Source organism: Salmo salar, chromosome 19 (assembly GCF_965601325.2).
Source record: "Salmo salar chromosome 19, fSalSal1, whole genome shotgun sequence".
Classification (NCBI taxonomy): Eukaryota; Metazoa; Chordata; class Actinopteri; order Salmoniformes; family Salmonidae; genus Salmo; species Salmo salar.
In genome coordinates this window covers 88,127,938-88,153,581 of record NC_138309.1, presented here as the reverse complement: position 1 = coordinate 88,153,581, position 25,644 = coordinate 88,127,938, and the positions used below count along the sequence as shown (strand labels likewise).

The 25,644-nt window shown below is 45.0% G+C and overlaps 1 protein-coding gene across 2 annotated transcripts in view; it reads right to left on the bottom strand.

The window, feature by feature from the left end:
• Positions 1 to 25,644, bottom strand: part of LOC106579747 (divergent protein kinase domain 2A) — an 84,306-nt gene that overhangs the window by 20,382 nt on the left and 38,280 nt on the right. For both annotated transcript variants that reach the window (XM_045702852.2, XM_045702851.2), the window contains exon 3: positions 1,493 to 1,796. In XM_045702852.2, the coding sequence (XP_045558808.1) occupies positions 1,493 to 1,796 (304 nt within the window). The remainder of the gene's footprint in view (positions 1 to 1,492; positions 1,797 to 25,644) is intronic.

Below are 25,644 nucleotides of genomic sequence, written 5' to 3'. Positions count from 1 at the left end.
GGGGATTTGGAAGGGGGGGGCATTCAATGGTTATTAGGACGTTTCACAAAGCATCGCTTCCACTTAGAGAGGGGGGAGGGGAGAGAGACTTTTCCTTTTTTGAGAGGGTGGAGACTCCATTTAGACTACCACGTACGGTCTAGTATCTGACCCAATTCACGATTTGAGTTGTGGGTTAAAACAGAGATGATAAATCACCCTGATCCTCTCCCAGCACAAACCTAGACCAGAGACACTACTGAGTACCAGAGGATAGGTTGAGGATAGGTGGAGGATAGGTGGAGGATAGGTGGAGGATAGGTGACTGAGTACCAGAGGATAGGTAGAGGATAGGTGGAGGATAGGTGGAGGATAGGTGGAGGATAGGTGGAGGATAGGTGACTGAGTACCAGAGGATAGGTAGAGGATAGGTGGAGGATAGGTGGAGGATAGGTGGAGGATAGGTGGAGGATAGGTGGAGGATAGGTGGAGGATAGGTGACTGAGTACCAGAGGATAGGTAGAGGATAGGTGGAGGATAGGTGGAGGATAGGTGGAGGATAGGTGGAGGATAGGTGGAGGATAGGTGGAGGATAGGTGACTGAGTACCAGAGGATAGGTGGAGGATAGGTGGAGGATAGGTAGAGGATAGGTGGAGGATAGGTAGAGGATAGGTGGAGGATAGGTGGAGGATAGGTGGAGGATAGGTGGAGGATAGGTGGAGGATAGGTGACTGAGTACCAGAGGATAGGTAGAGGATAGGTGGAGGATAGGTAGAGGATAGGTGGAGGATAGGTGACTGAGTACCAGAGGATAGGTAGAGGATAGGTGGAGGATAGGTAGAGGATAGGTGGAGGATAGGTGACTGAGTACCAGAGGATAGGTGGAGGATAGGTGGAGGATAGGTGGAGGATAGGTGGAGGATAGGTAGAGGATTGGTAGAGGAAAGGTAGAGGATTGGTGGAGGATAGGTGACTGAGTACCAGAGGATAGGTGGAGGATAGGTGGAGGATAGGTGGAGGATAGGTAGAGGATAGGTAGAGGATAGGTGGAGGATAGGTGGAGGATAGGTGGAGGATAGGTGGAGGATAGGTGGAGGATAGGTAGAGGATAGGTAGAGGATAGGTAGAGGATAGGTGGAGGATAGGTGGAGGATAGGTGGAGGATAGGTGGAGGATAGGTAGAGGATAGGTAGAGGATAGATGGAGGATAGGTGGTATAGTGAAGTAGTGCAGGGTGGTAGTGTGGTAGTATAGTGTGGTAGTGTGGATTACATTGCTGATTACATGCTTTTTTTTCATTAATAAGGCTATTTTATCATGAACAATATGATCTATCCACTAGAAATTCGTGGACAATAAGGACACATATGTAAAAAAAAAAGGATACATTTTTTCCAGTATAAAATCAGTCACCAAAATTGCCAAACATTCCAGTAACTTTGGTAAATTGCTGGTAGCTTTGCAACCTTAACCCATGACCCCCTTCCCAGCGGTGTGAAAACAACAACTCACTTTGTTTGATCAGTCTCTTGTCGGCCACAAGGACGTTCTCACCGTCCACCACGATGACCTTGCCGTCCCGCGGCCCCACGGCAAAGTTATCAAAGCTCACGTCCAGCAGGTAGAGGGCGAACTCAAAGTCGTTGTTGGTGAGCTGCTCAGCGATGTCCATCAGCTGTCGGGCCAGGTCAACCCTCTTGTCCCACGGAGCGTTGTAGAAAGACCACAGCTCCTCGCCGACGTAGTTCACCGCCACCACACGACCACACGCTCCCAGGTACTTGGCGAACGGCCAGCCCTCGTCTGAAGGGAAACTCTGTAGGGGAGAAAGGAGGGATGTTGGTTATTAGGAGAAAGAGGTATGGAGGAAAGAAGGGTTGTGGAACCCTCGTCTAACGGAAAGCTCTGAAGGAAGAAGTCCTGTTTTCATTTAGAACAGGAAAAACAACACCATATGAAGCGATATGGGGGAACACACACACACATAGGAGGGATGAAGATAATTTGATTAGAGAGGAGGAAGGAAGAGGAGATTAATACACAGTGATAATGTAGAAGTCTGTGCCTGATATTGGCAAAGTCGGTGGGATATTAACACAGAAAAACACAAACAAGTCCCCAAAATATATTGGAAAAAATGAAATGTGGATGTAGACGATGCCTGGCTTGTGTGGAGCCCTCAGCTATACTAAAACAGTCCATTAGAATTACAAATACAGTAACACCAATGGCTGTGGATGTTAATGCCGATTATTCATTGAATCAGGTGGCTCATTCATTACAAAACCCACTGCATTAATGATTTTTTTCCATTGGCAAGATTAGGAAAGTTTAGGCATGACATGCTAGCAACAAAACACTGACACTACACATCCAATTATATCTGACCAAATTATGAAAGACAAGCATTGTAATTTTTAATTCCGTAAAGTGAGTGTGGAAGAGGTGAAAGAATTGTTGTTGTCTATCAACAATGGCAAGCCACCAGGGTCTGACAACTTGGATGGACAATAAATGAAGATAACAGCGGACGATATTGCTACTCCTATTTGCAACATCTTCAATTTAAGCCTACTAGAAAGTGTGTCCTCAGGCCTGGAGGGAAGCAAAAGTTATTCCCATACCTAAAAAAAGTAAAGCCCTCTTTTACTGGCTCAAATAGCCGACCAGTCAGCCTGTTATCAACCTTACTAAACTTTTGAAAAAAATTGTGTTTGACCAGATACAATGCTATTTTACAGTAAACCAATAGACAACAGACTTTCAGCACACTTATAGGGAAGGACATTCAACAAGCACAGCACTTACACAAATGACTCATGATTGGCTGAAAGAAATTAGCAAAACAGCCTCCACAATATTTTTAATCAGACTTCAGTGCGGCTTTTGACATTATCGATCACAGTCTGCTGCTGGAAAAACGCATGTGTTATGGCTTTACACCCCCTGCTATAATGTGGATAAAGAGTTACCTGTTTAACAGAACACAGAGGGTGTTCTTTAATGGAAGCCTCTCCAACATAATCCAGGTAGAATCAGGAATTCCTCAGGGCAGCTGTCTAGGCCCCTTACTTTTTTCAATCTTAACTAATGACATGCACTTTGAGTAAAGCCAGAGTGTCTATGTATGCAGATGACTCAAGACTATACACGTCAGCTACTACAGCGACTGAAATGACTGCAACACTTAACAAAGAGTTGCAGTTAGTTTCAGAGTGGGTGGCAAAGAATAAGTTAGTCCTAAATATTTCAAAAACTAAAAGCATTGCATTTGGGACAGATCATTCACTAAACCTTAAACCTCAACTAAAACGTTTAATAAATAATGTGGAAATTGAACAAGTTGAGGTGACTAAACTGCTTGGAGTAACCCTGGATTGTAAACTGTCCTGGTCAAAACATATTGATACAACAGTAGCTAAGATGGGAAGAATTCTGAACATAACAAAGCGATGCTCTACCTTCTTAACAACACTATCAACAAGGCAGGTCCTACAGGCCCTAGTTTCTACCTTCTTAACAGCACTGTCAACAAGGCAGGTCCTACAGGCCCTAGTTTCTACCTTCTTAACAGCACTATCAACAAGGCAGGTCCTACAGGCCCTAGTTTTGTTGCACCTGGACCACTGTTCACTCCTGTGATCAGGCACCACAAAAATTGCAGTTAGCTCAGAACAGGGCAGTACGGCTGGCCCTTACATGTACACAGAGAACTAACATTAATAATATGCATGTAAATCTCTCATGGCTCAAAGTGGAGGAGGGATTGACTTCATCACTACTTGTTTTTGTAAGAAGTGTTGACATGTTGAATAAACCAAGCTGTCCATTTAAACCAGTAGCACACAGCTCAGACACCCAAGAGTAGCTGCTGCCTTGGCAGGAACTAATGGGGATCCATAATAAACCCCAGGAAGAGTAGCTGCAGCCTTGGCAGGAACTAATGGGGATCCATAATAAACCCCAGGAAGAGTAGCTGCTACCTTGACAGGAACTAATGGGGATCCATAATAAACCCCAGGAAGAGTAGCTGCTGCCTTGGCAGGAACTAATGGGGATCCATAATAAACCCCAGGAAGAGTAGCTGCTGCCTTGGCAACAGGAACTAATGGGGATCCATAATAAACCCCAGGAAGAGTAGCTGCTGCCTTGGCAACAGGAACTAATGGGGATCCATAATAAACCCCAGGAAGAGTAGCTGCTGCCTTGGCAACAGGAACTAATGGGGATCCATAATAAACCCCAGGAAGAGTAGCTGCTGCCTTGGCAACAGGAACTAATGGGGATCCATAATAAACCCCAGGAAGAGTATCTGCTGCCTTGGCAGGAACTAATGGGGATCCATAATAAACCCCAGGAAGAGTAGCTGCTGCCTTGGCAGGAACTAATGGGGATCCATAATACACCCCAGGAAGAGTATCTGCTGCCTTGGCAGGAACTAATGGGGATCCATAATAAACCCCAGGAAGAGTAGCCGCTGCCTTGGCAGGAACTAATGGGGATCCATAATAAACCCCAGGAAGAGTATCTGCTGCCTTGGCAGGAACTAATGGGGATCCATAATAAACCCCAGGAAGAGTAGCTGCTGCCTTGGCAGGAACTAATGGGGATCCATAATAAACCCCAGGAAGAGTATCTGCTGCCTTGGCAGGAACTAATGGGGATCCATAATAAATACAAATTCAAATGGAGAGTGTAAATGACAGAGTAAGGGTTGTGTTGGTATTACAGATTGGCTTTAATAAAAACACAGATACAGCAGACAGTTGATGGTTTGAGTTGTTACTGAGCTAGTAAACGTTGGTTAAACAATTAGTTGTTCTGTGATACTAGTTAAAATAGCTAGTTAGCCTAGCATCGGTACCAGGGCTGGTAAATTCGACATTTTGTGTTGTCACTATGAACTGCATTGTCAGGGAAATGTTTCTTCAAATTTGATTTTGAGCCCCCAGTCCTTGTTATGTGTGTATTTGGAAGGAAGCAGCTTCAATATTGCAGTAAGGCAAACACACACACACACACACCTGAAATGAGGAGTGTGTGCTACAGCTGCAGATGGCTAACTGGGCAGCCCTCTGAGGAACTGGATTGGCTACGTCTCATTACATTATCTCTCGCTCTCTCTTTTGCTCAATCGCTCTCCCTCCCTTTCTCCCTCCATTCCTCCCTCTCCAGGACAGTTACCTAGTCAAGACAATTACAGATGTGAGAAGGAATAAATTAGGGGAAAATGGAAAAACTAAAAACCAACCCATTTACTGGAGCCCACCTGAGTACTGTCTGCTAGCCATGCTGCCAGTCTGCTAGCCATGCTGCCACTCTGCTAGCCATGCTGCCAGTCTGCTAGCCATGCTGCCAGTCTGCTAGCCATGCTGCCAGTCTGCTAGCCATGCTGCCAGTCTGCTTTATTCAATCAGTGCGTGTGTGTGTGTGAATGCGTGTGTGTATTCAGTGTCAGTCCAAGTAGTGGTACACGCTAAACAAATTATTAGTCAGCTAACTAGGTCTGTGAATGGAATACATTAAGTTATATCAAGTGTGTAATATGATAACCTAGCCTAGTTTAGCATGTCATATGATAACCTAGTTTAGCCTGTAGAATGTCATATGATAACCTAGCCTAGTTTAGCATGTCATATGATAACCTAGCCTAGTTTAGCCTGTAAAATGCCATATGATAACCTAGCCTAGTTTAGCCTGTAAAATGCCATATGATAACCTAGCCTAGTTTAGCCTGTAGAATGTAATATGATAACCTAGCCTAGTTTAGCCTGTAGAATGTCATATGATAACCTAGCCTAGCCTGTAGAATGCCATATGATAACCTAGCCTAGTTTAGCATGTCATATGATAACCTAGCCTAGTTTAGCCTGTAAAATGTAATATTTGTATTTGTATTTATTAAGGATTCCCAAAGCAGCAGCAGCTACTCTTCCTGGGGTCCAGCAAAATTAAGGCAGTTTATAAAGTTTTAAAAATATTACAATACAGTCACAGATTTCACAACACACTGTGTGCCCTCAGGCCCCTACTCCACCACTACCACATAGCTACAGTACTAAAACCATGTGTGTGTATAGTGCGTATGTTATCGTGTGTGTGTGTGTGTGTGTGTGTGTGTGTGTGTGTGTGTGTGTGTGTGTGTGTGTGCCTGTGCCAATGTTTGTGTTGCTTCACAGTCCCCGCTGTTCCATAAGGTGTATTTTTATCTGGTTTTGTAAATCTGATTCTACTGCTGCATCAGTTACCTGATGTGGAATAGAGTTCCATGTAGTCATGGCTCTATGTAGTACTGTGCTCCTCCCATAGACTGTTCTGGACTTGGGGACTGTGAAGAGACCTCTGGTGGCATGTCTTGTGGGGTATGGATGGGTGTCTGAGCTGTGTGCCAGTAGTTTAAACAGACAGCTCGGTGCATTCAACATGTCAATACCTCTCATAAATACAAGTAGTGATGAAGTCAATCTCTCCTCTACCATCAGACAAACTGGATCACCAGACAGACGGACAGACTTCTCTAGAAGTAGCCTTCTCTGTGTGATCCATCTGCAGCAGCTCTGCAGGGGGGGGGGGGGGTTTCAGTACAGTTAGGTTCAAATAGTCTACAACAGCATCCTGTCCTCTAGATAAAGACATGCAGGCACACAGCTTCACCCTTTCTATTGGAAACATAAAGCCCCATGTTGGCCGGTCTGTCCATGGCAACGAAAGGGGAAGAGACGAGGAGACAAGGAATCCGTTCAGGATTGTTGGGACGCAGCCAGGGAACTACATGACGGTTTATCATAAAGCTGGATTGGAGAGTTAGCAGGCTAATTTACTTTTAAGTATTGATGATTTTATATATTCTGTTTCATATAGAAAGATAATTTACAAGCTGGATACGTTTGAACATCAACCATTTACTGTTGTTGTCATGGAGTCAGATCTTTAGCTACATTACCGTTGTTGCCATGGAGTCAGATCTTTAGCTACATTACCGTTGTTGCCATGGAGTCAGATCTTTAGCTACATTACCGTTGTTGCCATGGAGTCAGATCTTTAGCTACATTACTGTTGTTGCCATGGAGTCAGATCTTTAGCTACATTACTGTTGTTGCCATGGAGTCAGATCTTTAGCTACATTACTGTTGTTGTCATGGAGTCAGATCTTTAGCTACATTACCGTTGTTGTCATGGAGTCAGATCTTTAGCTACATTACCGTTGTTGTCATGGAGTCAGATCTTTAGCTACATTACCGTTGTTGCCATGGAGTCAGATCTTTAGCTACATTACCGTTGTTGCCATGGAGTCAGATCTTTAGCTACATTACCGTTGTTGCCATGGAGTCAGATCTTTATCTAGATTACTGTTAGCTCACTAACTCTGAATATAAGCCTGTTGTGTAGAACACCGCCAGAGTAGAAAGACAAAGGGGGAGACAGACAGACAGACAGACAGACAGACAGACAGACAGACAGACAGACAGACAGACAGACAGACAGACAGACAGACAGACACACAGAGAGACAGAGAGAGAGAGAGAGAGAGAAAGAGAGACACACAGAGACAGAGAGAGAGAGACAGAGAGAGAGAGAGAGAGAGAGACACAGAGAGAGAGAGAGAGACACAGAGAGAGAGAGACACAGAGAGAGAGAGAGAGAGAGACACAGAGAGAGAGAGAGACACACACAGAGAGAGAGAGACACACACAGAGAGAGAGAGACACACACAGAGAGACACAGACAGACACAGAGAGACACAGACAGACAGAAGAGAGGGATGCCCCAGGGCTGCTCTCTGATGGCGTCAGCAGTGGTCATAAAGACTAAGGACTTCATGCTGCCTCAATGGCCCTCGTCTTTGGCCCTTAATACTCATTCACCTCAAATCACTCACAAGGTCGTAGCATTTAACTGGTAGAAAACACAACACTCAGCTGGTATTGAGCGCTGCGGGACTGTCAAGAGATTCCTCAAGAAAGAACCATGACCAGTAGATATTATCTAGTCTTTAACAAGGGAAGTGGACAACCAAAAACCCTCAGTGGTCATTGTGATAAATGCCCTGTGTGTCCAACCAATCATTTTCCCCAGAGTGCTCCATAAGCGGTAACTGTGCTGAAGTCATTAGCCTCCACAATGAGGAAAGAGACGGACAGAGAGAGAGAGCAGTGATAAGAGCGAGAGTAGAGTAGGGAGAGAAGAGTAGAGAGTAGAGTAGGGAGAGAAGAGTAGAGAGGAGAGCAGGGAGAGAAGAGTAGAGGAGAGCAGAGTAGAGAGGAGAGCAGAGAGGAGAGCAGAGAGAGAAGAGAGAAGAACAGGGAGAGAAGAGTAGGGAGAGAAGAGTAGAGAGGAGAGCAGGGAGAGAAGAGTAGAGGAGAGCAGAGTAGAGAGGAGAGCAGAGAGGAGAGCAGAGAGAGAAGAGAGAAGAACAGGGAGAGAAGAGTAGGGAGAGAAGAGCAGGGAGAGAAGAACAGGGAGAGAAGAACAGAGAGAGAAGAGCAGAGAGAGAAGAGCAGAGAGAGAAGAGTAGAGAGGAGAGTAGAGAGAAGAGCGAGCGAAGGGTGGAAGGCATTGGGAGGAGCATAATATGAAATCCACTAAACTTTATCTAACTCAAAATAGACTGAAGAGAGAGCGAGTCCTGGTTGGGAGCCCGGGACACACACGGCTCAATGTTGTTCTGATGCTTCTCTCCTCTTCACTGCCCGTGAAATGTGTTAGGGAGGGGTGTAAAGCATGCATAGGGACTGACTATCTCTCCCATATCTCCTAGAAGTCGTGGTTTATGGCTTTCAGATTCAGAAATGCTGAAAAGCCAGAAATCGCCAATGACATGTAACAAAGCAGGTTTGAGTGCCGTGTTGGCTTACAGAATTCCCTGCTCCAGTCAATCGATAGAGAGCCTTCCTCTCTGCTATAGAGATGTATGATATACAGCGCAGTTTTCACAGAGACCTCTGGAGCCAAGTGTTTTACTTCCAGTACTTTACAAAGCTAGTAAAAAATTTTTTTTAAAAGATAAACGCAGACGTTCTGAACATTACCTTGGAAATATAATGGCCGACTACCTCTGCAGCCAGTAAAGAGCTATGTTTAATTCCATTGGGTTTAAGCGGTTTATCCTGTTTATACCACAGTCGCTAAAGACAACAATACTAAGCACACATATACCAGCAGAAAAAAAATAAAAAACACTTTCATTTATACTTTTATTTATAAAATCAGCAAATTCATATTTTCTCATCTTTTGGTCGCTTGAGACGCAACCTAGTCGCTCGTTAGATAAGTTTGATATTTAGGACGCGACCCAAGTCATTCATTCTTTATGTTCTGCTGTTGCTATGCTCGCTTATCCCTTGTTTGCTAGCTAGCCAGCTAACTGACAGCTAACACAGTCACGCACCTCTGCAGCCAAAATAACAGCAAAGTAGTTCTGTTTTCTACCGACATTCATTTGGATACATCTTTAACAATGAGCCGATGATGCCTGATTTTGCCTGGCATAGCTAGAAAAGTGTGCCTTGTCGTCAGGACACTGGTCCACACTGACTGTTCATTATGAGGAGATTGCATTACATGGGTCAACGACGTATGAGGTTTTCAAAAGGGAAAACTATTTAATTTGAAAAACACTTTGTTCTCGAGTGTTACCTATGCACTTTCAGGGTTTGTCGCCAATTTATTTTAGTATTTTTTTATTTTTTTTCACCTAAAAAAAAGTTTTGGTGGGATCATAAATACATTTTTAATTCTGACCATTATTTCAAGCAAAGAGTAAAATGAATATATACGCAAATATTCAACATTAAAGAAGTATATATATATATATTATTTTTTTTTCTTCACTTTTCACTGGACAACCCCTCATTTTGAATGACTTTGAACTTCTGTTAAATAAATTAAAACCATAACATTTTACACCAATGTATTTTCTCTTATAGACTGAGCTTTTCTCTGCATTTTTGTTGTTGTTGACAACAACAGAATTCTCTTTGAGCTGAAGGGCTCGAGATCACTGATCATTGACTTCACATGTCCTTCACAGTAGAAGGTCATGTATGGCACAGAGATGGCCAGACTCCATGCTGCTGCATACAAGTGATCTGCACTTCCTCCACCCCAACAACCTTTCTGCATCTGGCCTACAAAAGGGGCGGTTTTCAAAGCTGACCATGACAAATCTGCCTAGATTTTCAGCGTTGAGTTGTGGCCACAGCTGCAGTTTCATCTTGCTGTTCCCCTGATGGCGTTCTTCATCGAAGTTCACTTCAACAGCACTGAAACAGGTGTTGCAGATGCTTGGTCTGATGCAGAAGCAAGACCCTTCACTCTGTGTTTTTATTTATTTATTTCCCCCCCCCCCCCCCCCCCCCCCCCGACGCTGTGGCGGTGACCTGGTGTAATTTCATGGTTCCTTTGACTCCAGCGAGGTTCTTTGGCACATTAGTGACAGTCGGTAATCCAAAAATAACTTCATGCTCGATCCACTCTTCTCCAGTAGTTTGAAGAGCTCCTTGGGAGTCTGCACATCATCCATCCCATCCCCCTGTTGAACGTGTTCGTCTGCACGTTTCACAGCCCTATGCCTTCTGGTTCCCCATTCCCGTGAACCTTTTCAGAAACGTTCCAGGTGATTCGTTTGAATATGTAAATATATAGCAGGTACATGTTGTTCTTGTTTCAGTTTTGGGTGACTGGACCGTCGCTCATCGTGTGGAGTGTCATGATTTGTAGATTCTTGTTCTTGACATCTCTTAGGACCGGTTTCCAGGTGAGCCCATAGAGCCCTCTCATCTTGTCTAAGGAAGTCAGATATACGGTGGCGTAAGACTGGCTTCTCTCTGATGTGTGTACACAACACTTGTATGGATCGTTGACCTGCTGTCTACTCCCCACAAAGTGGAACGCCTGATTTTCTGTGGTCAATTTTGCAACAGAGTCAGCAGTAATCCGTGTCCTGACGATAAAAGGCATTTTGCTTGATAAAGGCATCTTCAAATTGACCCTCAATTATGAAACATAGGATAGTAGTTCTTTACTTCAAAATATTTTCGGTATTACCTGCTTCACGTGCACGACTATAAACCCCCTAAATAATTAACATTAAACATCCTTACCCTACAAAAATGGTGTGTTCCTACTTCAAATGAGATACGAGTAGTCCTGCATCACTTTGACATCAAGTATCTTGAGTATCGAAATAAAAAATAAACTTTTTTTCAGATAATTCAACAGTTTTCTTGGTTTTTAGCGGTCGCACCGAATTATCCGATTTTTTTTTTTGGGGGGGGGGGGGGGGGAGAACCTGACAGAGTTGAAATGTAAACTTAGCAAAAAACATTTACGAGAGACATGCTAACCTTTATTTTGTTGTAACTTTAGAACACCAAAAAAGTGACAGACTAGCTAAATAGTTTGTTGCAAGCGAACCTGCCAATATGACAACCAAATGAATTGTAGGTGTAAATTATTGTGTCACGATTTCAAGGTGTCCCGATATCTTTTCCAACTGTCCAATTATCTGGTTTTAATGTCCATTCTAGAATGGCCTTCTAGCCAATCAGAAATGAGTATTCAACAATGCTGTGGTATAACACAGCTCTGTAAAAATGTTAATTTCCAATGGAGGAAGAGGAGGAGGAGGAGAAGCAGCAGTACAGTGGCATGCGAAAGTATTCACCCCCTTGGCAATTTTCCTATTTTGTTGCCTTACAACCTGGAATTATAATAGATTTCTTAGGGGGTTTGTATTGTTTGATTCACACAACATGCCTACCACTTTGAAGATACAAAATATTTTTTGGGGTGAAACAAACAAGACAAAAGAACAGAAATTGAGCGTGCATAACTATTCACCCCCCAAAGTCAATACTTTGTCGAGCCACCTTTTGCAGCAATTAGAGCTGCAAGTCTCTTGGGGTATGTCTCTATAAGCTTGGCACATCTAGCCACTGGGATGCTTCACTGTGGGGATGGTGTTCTCGGGGTGATGAGAGGTGTTGGGTTAGCGCCAGACATAGCATTTTCCTTGATGGCCAAAAAGCTATATTTTAGTCTCATCTAACCAGAGTACCTTCTTCCATATGTTTGGAGAGTCTCCCACATTGCCCTTTGGCGAACACCAAACGTGCTTGCTTATTTTTTTCTTTAAGCTCTGGCCACTCTTCCGTAAAGCCCAACTCTGAGGAGTATATGGCTTAAAGTGGTCCTATATACACATACTCCAATCTCCGCTGTGGAGCTTTGCAGCTCCTTCAGGGTTGTCTTTGGTCTCTTTGTTGCCTCTCTGATTAATGCCCTCCTTGCCTTGTCCGTGAGTTTTGGTGGGCGGCCCTCTCTTGGCAGGTTTGTTGTGGTGCCATATTCTTTCCATTTTTTAATAATGGATTTAAAATGGTGCTCCGTATGATGTTCAAAGTTTGAGATATTCTTTTTATAACCCAACCCTGATCTGTACTTCTTCACAACTTTGACCCTGACCTGTTTGGAGAGCTCCTTGGTCTTCATGGCGCCGCTTGCTTAGTGGTGTTGCAGACTCTGGGCCTTTCAGAACAGGTGTATATATACTGAGATCATGTGACAGTTAAATAAAGTCCACCTGTGTGCAATCTAACTAATTATGTGACTTCTGAAGGTAATTGGTTGCACCAGATCTTATTTAGGGGCTTCATAGCAAAGGGGTGAATACATATGCACAAACCAGTTTTGCGTTATTTTAAAATATATATATATATATATATTTTAAACAAGTTTTTTCACCAATTTGGACTATTTTGTGTCCAAAATATGTAATCCAAATAAAAATCATTTTACATTTTAGGTTGTAATGCAACAAAATAGGAAAAATGCCAAAGGGGATGAATACTTTTGCAAGGCACTGTTGAAGTAGCAGTGGCAGTGGCAGTAGCAGTAGCAGTGGAAGTGGCAGTAGCAGTAGCAGTGGAAGTGGCAGTAGCAGTGGAAGTGGCAGTAGCAGTGGAAGTGGCAGTAGCAGTGGAAGTGGCAGTAGCAGTGGAAGCGGCAGTAGCAGTGGAAGTGGCAGTAGCAGTGGAAGTGGCAGTGGAAGTGGCAGTGGCAGTAGCAGTGGAAGTGGCAGTAGCAGTGGCAGTAGCAGTAACCCATAGCAATACTATTTATGACAGAGGACGCATTAGCTATAGGCGAAGTCAAAACAAGATCACAAGAAGATGATAGTATTGTGTTAAAAAACTGAAAAGGAAACAAAAATTAAATATGAAATCTATAATTAGGCTAAGCTAATTATAGTGAACATTTGGCCTGGGCTCTGCATTCCCCCCCCACCCCTCCTGAGGGGAATAGGAGCATGGCTGAAATTAACACCTGTGTCCTCACACACACACACACACACACACACCAGTGTTAAAGGATATATAAAAATATACTAGGCCTAAAGTTAGCCTCCAACCAGCCAGGCCAGTTAGCCTCCAACCAGCCAGGCCAGTTAGCCTCCAACCAGCCAGGCCAGTTAGCCTCCAACCAGCCAGGCCAGTTAGCCTCCAACCAGCCAGGTCAGTTAGCCTCCAACCAGCCAGGTCAGTTAGCCTCCAACCAGCCAGGTCAGTTAGCCTCCAACCAGCCAGGCCAGTTAGCCTCCAACCAGCCAGGCCAGTTAGCCTCCAACCAGCCAGGCCAGTTAGCCTCCAACCAGCCAGGCCAGTTAGCCTCCAACCAGCCAGGTCAGTTAGCCTCCAACCAGCCAGGCCAGCAGCTAAACCGTCCTCTGTTATAAACCAGACCAGTTAGCCTCTAGCCAGACCAGTGTGTTCAGCAGCTAAACAGTCCTCTGTTATAAACCAGACCAGTGTGTTCAGCAGCTAAACAGTCCTCTTTTATAAACCAGGCCAGTTAGCCTCCAACCAGCCAGGCCAGCAGCTAAACAGTCCTCTGTTATAAACCAGACCAGAGTGTGATGGAATTTTCTGCATCATCAAAACCTCTGAAACCTCCACAACAAACAGGTCAGGACAGGGACAGGACAGAATAGAGACAGGGGCAGGACAGGACAGGGGTTGAAAACACACAACAGAGCACCACACACACACACACACACACACACAAACCTGTATATCAAAATAAAACATTTCACAGAAGAAAAAAACAGCCATTAGACAGTCTGGTAACTAAAGAGGCTTTAAATTAGTCTCCTGACTGGTGAGACCCTTGTCTGGTTCCCTGTCAGCTTCTTAAAACGCTTGGTCTTTTCTCTCCAACTCCTACACCGTTAGTGTAAAAGCATGAAAACACGGAGAATCTCACTGCCGTTAGACTGCTGCTGATAGGCATCAGTCATCACAGTGGGAGGCCATTCTTTGTTCTTGCTTGAACAAAAGCGGTACCTTGCTGCGTGTCGACTCGGCAGTCACGAACCAAGACGTTTCTACTGGTAGAAATCGCAATATGCTTGTTCAGTGGCTAACAAGATGACTTTGAGCCAACAGGAGGGGACAACAAAAAGGGGGACAACAAAAAGGGGGACAACAAAAAGAGAGAGAGCATTTTCTCCGTAGAGCGACGGAGACAGTCACACTTCAAATCAAAGTTTATTTGTCACGTGCGCCGAATACAACAGGTGTAGTAGACCTTACAGTGAAATGCTGAATACAACAGGTGTAGTAGACCTTACAGTGAAATGCTGAATACAACAGGTGTAGTAGACCTCACAGTGAAATGCTGAATACAACAGGTGTAGTAGACCTCACAGTGAAATGCTGAATACAACAGGTGTAGTAGACTTTACAGTGAAATGCTGAATACAACAGGTGTAGTAGACCTTACAGTGAAATGCTGAATACAACAGGTGTATTTCACCTCACAGTGAAATGCTGAATACAACAGGTGTAGTAGACCTCACAGTGAAATGCTGAATACAACAGGTGTAGTAGACCTCACAGTGAAATGCTGAATACAACAGGTGTAGACCTCACAGTGAAATGCTGAATACAACAGGTGTAGTAGACCTCACAGTGAAATGCTGAATACAACAGGTGTAGTAGACCTCACAGTGAAATGCTGAATACAACAGGTGTAGTAGACCTCACAGTGCAATGCTGAATACAACAGGTGTAGACCTTACAGTGAAATGCTGAATACAACAGGTGTAGACCTTACAGTGAAATGCTGAATACAACAGGTGTAGTAGATCTTACAGTGAAATGCTGAATACAACAGGTGTAGTAGACCTCACAGTGAAATGCTGAATACAACAGGTGTAGAAGACCTCACAGTGAAATGCTGAATACAACAGGTGTAGTAGACCTCACAGTGAAATGCTGAATACAACAGGTGTAGTAGACCTCACAGTGAAATGCTGAATACAACAGGTGTAGTAGACCTTACAGTGAAATGCTGAATACAACAGGTGTAGTAGACCTTACAGTGAAATGCTGAATACAACAGGTGTAGTAGACCTCACAGTGAAATGCTGAATACAACAGGTTTAGTACACCTCACAGTGAAATGCTGAATACAACAGGTGTAGTAGACCTCACAGTGAAATGCTGAATACAACAGGTGTAGTAGACCTTACAGTGAAATGCTGAATACAACAGGTGTAGTAGACCTCACAGTGAAATGCTGAATACAACAGGTGCAGTAGACCTCACAGTGAAATGCTGAATACAACAGGTGTAGTAGACCTCACAGTGAAATGCTGAATACAACAGGTGTAGTAGACCTCACAGTGAAATGCTGAATACAACAGGTGCAGTAGACCTCACAGTGAAATGCTGAATACAACAGGTGTAGTAGACCTTACAGTGAAATGCTGAATACAACAGGTGTAGTAGACCTTACAGTGAAATGCTTACTTACAGGCTCTAACCAATAGTGCAAAAAAAGGTATTAGGTGAACAATAGGTAGGTCAAGAAATAAAAACAACAGTAAAAAGACAGGCTATATACAGTAGAGAGGCTATATACAGTAGAGAGGCTATATACAGTAGAGAGGCTATATACAGTAGAGAGGCTATATACAGTAGAGAGGCTATATACAGTAGAGAGGCTATATACAGTAGAGAGGCTATATACAGTAGAGAGGCTATATACAGTAGAGAGGCTATATACAGTAGAGGGGCTACATACAGTAGAGAGGCTATATACAGTAGAGAGGTTATATACAGTAGAGAGGCTATATACAGTAGAGAGGCTATATACAATAGAGAGGCTATATACAGTAGAGGGGCTATATACAGTAGAGAGGCTATATACAGTAGAGGGGCTACATACAGTAGAGAGGCTATATACAGTAGAGAGGTTATATACAGTAGAGAGGCTATATACAGTAGAGAGGCTATATACAGTAGAGAGGCTATATACAGTAGAGAGGCTATATACAGTAGAGAGGCTATATACAGTAGAGAGGCTATATACAGTAGAGAGGCTATATACAGTAGAGAGGCTATATACAGTAGACAGGCTATATACAGTAGAGAGGCTATATACAGTAGAGAGGCTACATACAGTAGAGAGGCTATATACAGTAGAGAGGCTATATACAGTAGAGAGGCTATATACAGTAGAGAGGTTATATACAGTAGAGAGGCTATATACAGTAGAGAGGCTATATACAGTAGAGAGGTTATATACAGTAGAGAGGCTATATACAGTAGAGAGGCTATATACAGTAGAGAGGCTATATACAGTAGACAGGCTATATACAGTAGAGAGGCTATATACAGTAGAGAGGATATATACAGTAGAGAGGTTATATACAGTAGAGAGGCTATATACAGTAGAGAGGCTATATACAGTAGAGAGGTTATATACAGTAGAGAGGCTATATAAAGTAGAGAGGCTATATACAGTAGAGAGGCTATATACAGTAGAGGGGCTACATACAGTAGAGGGGCTACATACAGTAGAGAGGCTACATACAGTAGAGAGGCTATATACAGTAGAGAGGCTATATACAGTAGAGAGGCTATATACAGTAGAGGGGCTATATACAGTAGAGAGGCTATATACAGTAGAGAGGCTATATACAGTAGAGGCTATATACAGTAGAGAGGCTATATACAGTAGAGAGGTTACATACAGTAGAGAGGCTATATACAGTAGAGAGGCTATATACAGTAGAGAGGCTATAAAAGTAGTGAGGCTATATACAGTAGTGAGGCTATATACAGTAGAGAGGCTATATACAGTAGAGAGGCTATATACAGTAGAGAGGCTATATACAGTAGAGAGGTTATATACAGTAGAGAGGCTATATACAGTAGAGAGGCTATATACAGTAGAGAGGCTATATACAGTAGAGAGGTTATATACAGTAGAGAGGCTATATACAGGCACCAGTTAGTCAGGCTGATTGAGGTAGTATGTACATGTAGATATTGTTAGCGTTTAACCAACTATTTGTTAGCATGACCTATATAAAATAATGCTATGCTACAATATTAAGTATATAAACTATAGATCATTGAATACTGCTATATGTTAGAGTAAGTGGCTCATGTGGACAGAATGCTGATGCTGTAAAAACAGGATTTCCTGTAGAATAATAGCAATAACAGGATATGGGTGAAAGGTATATGTGGGGGGGGGGGGGGGGTGTAAGGGTTTTAGAGAACTGTGCAGTCACAAGATGAGACATCCGCCAGAGACAATAGCTACGCCAGGAAACAGGAGTGCGTCTAGAGGTTGGGACCAACCTGCACGCCAACGATAGGCTGGAATAAGTCTAAACCATACCTTAGCCTCCACTATGACAGGCCCTCAGGGAGAGGGAACTAAGTCTGTCAAGTATTTAAAGAAGAAGTTATGATGTCATTCCAGTTCTCTGTCTGCCCTGCGTGGTGTTTCAGTGAGCCCGTATATACGAACAACATATTTACCATTCAAGTGTTTGCATTAATTAAAGTACAAAGAAATCAGAAGTTACTATGTGCTGACTATTTTGTTCTGATACCAGATTCGAATTGACGCGACCCAACAATATAGTTAAAGTGACTATGCATATATGATAAACAGAGAGTAGCAGCAGTGTAAAAGAGGGGTTGGGGGGGGGTGGGGGGGACACACACACACACACAATGCAAATAGCCATTTGATTAGCTGTTCAGGAGTGTTATGGCTTGGGTGTAAAAACTGTTGAGAAGCCTTTTTGTCCTAGACTTGGCACTACGGTACCGCCTGCCATGCGGTAGTAGAGAGAACAGTCTATGACTGGGGTGGCTGGGGTCTTTGACAATTTTTAGGGCCTTCCTCTGACACCACCTGGTGTAGAGGTCCTGGATAGCAGGCAGCTTAGCCCCAGTGATGTACTGGGCCGTACGCACTACCCTCAGTAGTGCCTTGAGGTCAGAGGCCGAGCAATTGCCGTACCAGGCAGTGATGCAACCAGTCAGGATGCTCTCGATGTTGCAGCTGAATAACCTTTTGAGGATTTCAGGACCCATGTCAAATCTTTTTAGTTTCCTGAGTAGGCTTTGTCGTGCCCTCTTCACGACTGTCTTGGTGTGTTTGGACCATTCTAGTTTGTTGGTGATGTGGACACCAAGGAACTTGAAGCTCTCAACCTGCTCCACTACAGCCCAGTCGAGGAGAATGGGGGCGTGCTCTGTCCTGTTTTTCATGTAGTCCACAATCATCTCCTTAGTCTTGGTTACGTTGAGGGAGAGGTTGTTATTCTGGCACCACATGGCCAGGTCTCTGACCTCCTCCCTATAGGCTGTCTCGTCGTTGTCGGTGATCAGTCCTACCACTGTTGTGTCGTCGGCAAACATAATGATGGTGTTGGAGTCGTGCTTGGCCGTGCAGTCGTGAGTGAACAGGGAGTACAGGAGGGGACTGAGCACGCACGCCTGGGGAGCTCCCGTGTTGAGGATCAGCGTGGCAGATGTGTTGTTACCTACCCTCACCACCTGGGGGCGGCCCGTCAGGAAGTCCAGGATCCAGTTGCAGAGGGAGGTGTTTAGTCCCAGGGTCCTTAGCTTAGTGATGAGCTTTGAGGGCACTATGGTGTTGAACGATGAGCTGTAGTCAATGAATAGCATTCTCACGTAAGTTTTCCTTTTGTCCAGGTGGGAAAGGGCAGTGTGGAGTGCAAGAGAGATTACAATCATCTGTGGATCTGTTTGGGCGGTATGCAAAACACTTCATATGCAATGTAGGCTAAGGGATGGTAGCTAGCTGAGTGCACAGACGCAATGCGCAATGAACACCAAATACTTCCTCCAGGCTAACTAACCACTGTAGTTAGCATTGGCATAATGAAAATCACAATGGATTAGTTTCCGTGAAACAGACAGCTGTCTTAGCTGCCGAGTTAGTGGAATGTCCTTAGCTAGCTATGTTGTGCTAACTAGATAGTATGCTAAAGTTAGCTAGCTAGCTAAACATTTGGCTATGGCCTGGCACTGACTGTATGGGATTATGGAGAGTGAATTCAATAGTTTGTCATCTGCTAGGTAGTTATCTAATAGTGGCCATCATTCTCTTCCTCAGACTCACCTTCCTCCTCCTCCTCATCTCTACCTAGTATCAACTAGTGCCTTTTACAAAATAGCAACATTAGCACAGATAGCTAGCTAGCTAGCTAGCATTGGAAATTAGACCATAAACTAGACAACACACACGGACATGCATTGCCAAACAACGACACTGCCACCTTCTGGTTTGGAGTATTTTAACAGTGGCTGATAACTTCAAGATCTTTGCTGTGTGAAATCAAAAAAGAAATTTGACTACCGGACACTCTGTTCAGAAGTACTGTCGGCAGGCAAACGTTTGACAATCCTACCGGTGTGTCTGAACTGTAACTGTGTGGGCCCCGTTTAGCATTTTGCTGGCCATTAAAGTTTAAAGCCAGCAGCCAACCAGTCCAGTCCAGCAGCCAACCAGTCCAGCCCGGTCCAGCGGCCGGTCCAGCGTCCAGCCCGGTCCAGCGGCCGGTCCAGCGTCCAGCCCGGTCCAGCGGCCGGTCCAGCGTCCAGCCCGGTCCAGCGGCCGGTCCAGCGTCCAGCCCGGTCCAGCGGCCGGTCCGGTCCAGCCCGGTCCAGCGGCCAGTCCGGTCTAGCCCGGTCCAGCAGCCAGTCCAGTCTAGCCCGGTCCAGCAGCCAGTCCAGTCTAGCCCGGTCCAGCAGCCAGTCCAGTCTAGCCCGGTCCAGCAGCCAGTCCAGTCTAGCCCGGTCCAGCAGCCAGTCCAGTCTAGCCTGGTCCAGCAGCCAGTCCAGTAGCCGTCCAGTCCAGTCTGGTCCAGCAGCTAGCTACCTCTCACACAGCTTAACAACTCCTCTTCTTGTCTCCCTGGGAGACAGACAGACCCCCCCCCCCTCCCCCTTTATCTCTCTCCCTCCTGGCACAATGCAGACATGGGATTCAGTAACATAGTCAGAGAGAAGTTTGTATATGTGTGTGAGAGAGAGAAGGAAGGGCATAGACAAAGCTGGCAGCAAATATTATTGGTATGTGTGAGAGAGAGAGACAGAGAGAGAGACAGAGACAGAGAGACAGAGAGACAGAGAGACAGAGAGACAGAGAGACAGAGAGACAGAGAGACAGATAGACAGAGAGACAGAGAGAGAGAGAGACAGAGAGAGAGAGAGAGAGAGAGAGAGAGAGACACAGAGAGAGAGAGAGAGAGAGAGACAGAGAGAGAGAGAGAGAGAGAGACAGAGAGAGACAGAGAGAGAGAGAGAGAGACAGAGAGACAAAGAGAGAGAGAGAGACAGAGAGACAAAGAGACAAAGAGAGAGACACAGAGAGAGAGACACACACAGAGAGAGAGAGAGGAGACAGAGAGAAAGAGAGAGAGACAGAGAGCCCATCTCCCCTCCTCCTCCTCGTCTCCCCTCCTCTGTTCTCTTCTACAGAGAGAATGAGAGCAAGATGAGGAATGGTAGCATGCCGAGTCAGGTTCCTTAGACGCTGGAGACCAAGGGTAGACGAGACCGAGGGTAGACGAGACCGAGGGAGGGAGACCGAGGGAGATAGAGGATGAGGAATGGTAGCATGCCAAGTCAGGTTCCTTAGACGCTGGATTTGGCAGACACTTGAAACTTTGGGCCTCGACCAACCTGCTCTAAGCCACAGTGCATCCAGCCACCTCATGAATCCCTGTTTGAAGAGTATTAGGTGTGTGTGTGTGTGTGGACTCTCAAGGTAGGTGGCGGTCCAGGCCACCGGGCTAGAAGCAGACCGAGCATAGCAGGAACTTGGCTCCAGACCGGAGGGCTGAGGGTTCACAAAACAGAAAAGCTAGTCGTGTATCTTGTTTTGTTATATAAATGAAGGCTACAGAGCGATGAGATGTATTGTACCTGTCAATGTTTCAAATGGAGAGCTTTCTAATATCAGCTGAAGAAAGGATTGGAAGCATAGTCTCTCCCTCTCTCTCTTCCCCCTCTCCCTCCTCTCTCCCCCTCTCCCTCCCTCCCTCCCCCACCCCCTACCTTCCCCACTCCCTCCCCCTCCCTCGCTCCCCCTCATTCCCCACCTCCTCCCCCTCTCCTCCCCCCTCCCACTCCTCTCCCCCTCCCACTCTCTCCCTCCCTCCCTCTCTCCCCTCCCTCTCCGCTCCTACCTCTCCTCCCTCCTCCCTCTCCTACCTCTCTCCCCTCCCTCCAATGATGAATGCCGTGTGTCGAGGGAATAAGAACGTAACGCGAGCCGCCGTTTCATTCAAAAGAGGGGAGATTACACCACCAGGGTCCAGCACCCTTTTTTTAATTCTCTGCTCCCCCGTCTCCCACGAGGGGAGTAGGAGGGCAGGGAGAATTTTTTTCCCCACATATTGTTATGTTACAGCCTTATTCCCGAAATGTATTAAATCCTCATTCTAAAAATGTATTTCTTCCTCATCAATCTACACACTATAAGCTAACCTACGGTGAAGCATGGCGATGGCAGCGTCATGTCTGGAGGAAACCTGGCACCGTCCCTACGGTGAAGCATGGCGATGGCAGCGTCACGTCTGGAGGAAACCTGGCACCGTCCCTACGGTGAAGCATGGCGATGGCAGCGTCACGTCTGGAGGAAACCTGGCACCGTCCCTACGGTGAAGCATGGCGATGGCAGCGTCATGTCTGGAGGAAACCTGGCACCGTCCCTACGGTGAAGCGTGGTGGTTGGCAGCATCATGCTGTGGGGATGTTTTTCAGCGGCAGGGACTGGGAGACTAGTCAGGATTGAGGGAAAGATGGACGGAGAAAAGTACAGAGAGATCCTTGATGAAAACCTGCTCCAGAGCACTCAGGACCTCTGACTGGGGCGAAGGTTCACCTTCCAACAGGACAACGACCCTAAGCACACAGCCAAGACAACGCAGGAGTAGCTTCGGGAATGTCCTTGAGTGGCCCAGCCAGAGCCCGGACTTGAGCCCGATCAACCATCTCTAGAGAGACCTGAAAATAGCTGTGCAGCAACGCTCCCCATCGAACCTGACAGAGCTTGAGAGGATCTGCAGAGAAGAATGGGAGAAACTCCCCAAATACAGGTGTGCCAAACTTGTACCGTCATCACCCAAGAAGACTCGAGGCTGTATTCCCGTGTGGCTCAGTTGGTAGAGCATGGTTTTTGCAACGCCAGGGTTGTGGGTTCGATTCCCATGGGGGACCAGAAAAAAAATTATGAAATGTATGCATTCACTACTGTAAGTCGCTCTGGATAAGAGCGTCTGCTAAATGACTAAAATGTAAATGTAATGTATTCGCGGCCAAATTTTCTTCAAACAAAATACTGAATAAAGGGTCTGAATACTTATTCTAATTGTGATACTTCAGTTTATTTTTAATACATTTGCAAACATTTCTGTTTTTGCTTTTGTCATTATGGGGTAGTGTGTGTAGATTGAATTAAATGTTGTTTTTCCCCCTCATCATTTTAGAATAAGGCTGTAACGTAACAAAATGTGGAAAAAGTCAAGGGGTCTGAATACTTTCAGAATGCACTGTGGATAAAGTTTATTTTTTACATTTTCACCAAGTAAGATTTGTTGTGCAATTAAAAGTAAAATACACTGTATTTCAAGCAGTCAGCTATAATCTAATGAGTTCAGGTCTTGTGAAACTTGGATAAATATAAACCTTCCACAACCTTCAGACCCACTAATCATTTAATTATTCTATCAAATAATAATCACTGATCTGCGTTTCAAGTCTGTGAAAATGACGTTTGTTCCAAATGTAACCAGAACCACATATCATCATCATCATCATCATCATTCACTAATGATGACCAACTTCCTGTAGCTGGCATTATAGAAAATGAACACTGGTCTCATTAACAATATCCCGCGCGCTAGTGATTATAGCCCGCGCGCTAGTGATTATAGCCCGCGCGCTAGTGATTATAGCCCGCGTGCTAGTGATTAGGTCGGGTGCTAGTGATTAGCCAGGTAATCTTTTACATTTCAAGTTGAGTCAACGTGGATCTATCTGCAAGCTAACAAGGTTGAACAGTTGAATTGTTATGAACACACCCTTCTGTCCGTCTCCAACGGTTTGAGCAGCAGGCTAGCTAGCCTGTCCACTCTGTTCAGAGGTTTTTCTCAGCATGAGAACGAGTTGCCAATTACTTATAGAAATGCTGTTTTGTTCTTATTCCACATTTATAAAACACAGACTAGACAGCTAGTATAACAGTCTTTGGTTAAAATGCTGCTAGCTGTACCGCTAGCGACAAACTGAGCATTCATTTTTCCCAGAATCAATGTTTATTGATACTCTCGTTTTAGTAGTGTCTTCTCCACGGGCGAAGAGTCGAGACATAAAAACGGGAAGGTGAACACAGCACAGAAGGAGCGAAGGAGATGAGACCAAAAAGACAACAAGCGGACATAAAACGCTCAGAAAAACACAAAAGAAAAACCATAAATTCTTGGTATACAGGCATTTGGAATATCGAGCTAAAACATTAAAATCCGAATGAATTTGATATATTGCCTTAGGAGTTATCTAGGCTTGAAACCCCTCTAACATGATTCCGTCAGTACACAAAAACCCTACAGAATAATGAAAGGGGCAAGCCCCTCGTGTAATTCACAGCGTCTGGATCCCCCAAACCCCCCCAACCCCCCAAAAAAGACGCTAAAATCGCACACTAGTAACAACGTGAATACTATTCAGCAGACAGACCGTGGACCTCAACCACTGGAGGGACAGAAGAGGCCAGAGACTTCGACAACAAGCGAGAAGGACGAACGGTCGTTGTCACGATTCCAAATAAAACAAGGGCTTTGCTCTCCCATAAACAGACCTGACCTAGCATCCTTGGCATTGAGGTTTAACGGGGGCTTACTTTGGTCCTGTTACATGAATAAAAGACGAGCATGTATATTAGATTACACCAACGCTCATTAAAATCAAACAGCACGAGCGCGAGACGACGTCCTTTTAGAAATGCAAACAAGCGGCGGTGTGTTTGTTCAGAGCTCTGGGAACGTTGCCTCTGTCGAAAGAATAAAATCGGGAGGATAATCTGAGCTGGGGTCGGGTTGAGACAGACTGCCTACTTCAGTTTTCTCCCTTTCTTTCCTACGTCTTTATCCCCCCCCCCCTATCTTTTCGGCTCTCTCCCAGGCTCTCTCCTTCATTCCGGTTCCAGTGTTAGATGCCAATGTATTCCTTCTTGGAGAGAAGAGAGGACATTGAAAGAAAGTGTAAGTGCTACACTACAAAAGTATGTGGACACCTGCTCGTCCAACATCTCATTCCAAATCATTGGCATTAATATGGAGTTGGTCCCCACTTTTGCTGCTACAACAGCCTACAGTCTTCTGGGAAGGCTTTCTACAAGATGTTGGAACATCGCTGAGGGGACTTCCATTCAGTCACAAGAGCATTAGTGAGGTTGGGCACTGATTTTGGGCGATAAGGCTTTGCTGGCAGTCGGCGTTCCAGTTCATCCCAAAGGTTTCCAATGAGGTTGAGGTCAGTGCTCAATGCTAGCCAGTCAAGTTCTACCACACCGATCTCAACAAACCATTTCGGTATGGACCTTTCTTTGTGCACGGGGACATTGTCATGCTGAAACAGGAAAGGGTCTTCCCCAAACTGTTCCCACAAAGTTGGAAGCACAGAATCTTCTAGAATGTCATTGTATGTTGTGGCTTTAAGATTTCCCGTCACTGGAACTAAGGGGCCCGAATCATGAAAAACAGCCCCAGACCATTATTTAAAAACAGCCAAAGACTATTATTCCTCCTCCACCAAACTTTACAGTTGGCACTATGCATTGGGGCAGGTAGTGTATCTCCATGTCAGGTTCAGTGAGGGAGAGAGGGAGGATGGGGCTGGCGTCTGAAGTGCTCTTAACCATACAGGTCCTACAGTGACCATGTTAACCCCTAGGGCCTGTCATGTCCTACAGTGACCATGTTAACCCCTAGGGCCTGTCATGTCCTACAGTGACCATGTTAACCCCAAGGGCCTGTCATGTCCTACAGTGACCATGTTAACCCCTAGGGCCTGTCATGTCCTACAGTGACCATGTTAACCCCTAGGGCCTGTCATGTCCTACAGTGACCATGTTAACCCCTAGGGCCTGTCATGTCCTATAGTGACCATGTTAACCCCAAGGGCCTGTCATGTCCTATAGTGACCATGTTAACCCCAAGGGCCTGTCATGTCCTATAGTGACCATGTTAACCCCTAGGGCGTGTCATGTCCTATAGTGACCATGTTAACCCCAAGGGCCTGTCATGTCCTACAGTGAACATGTTA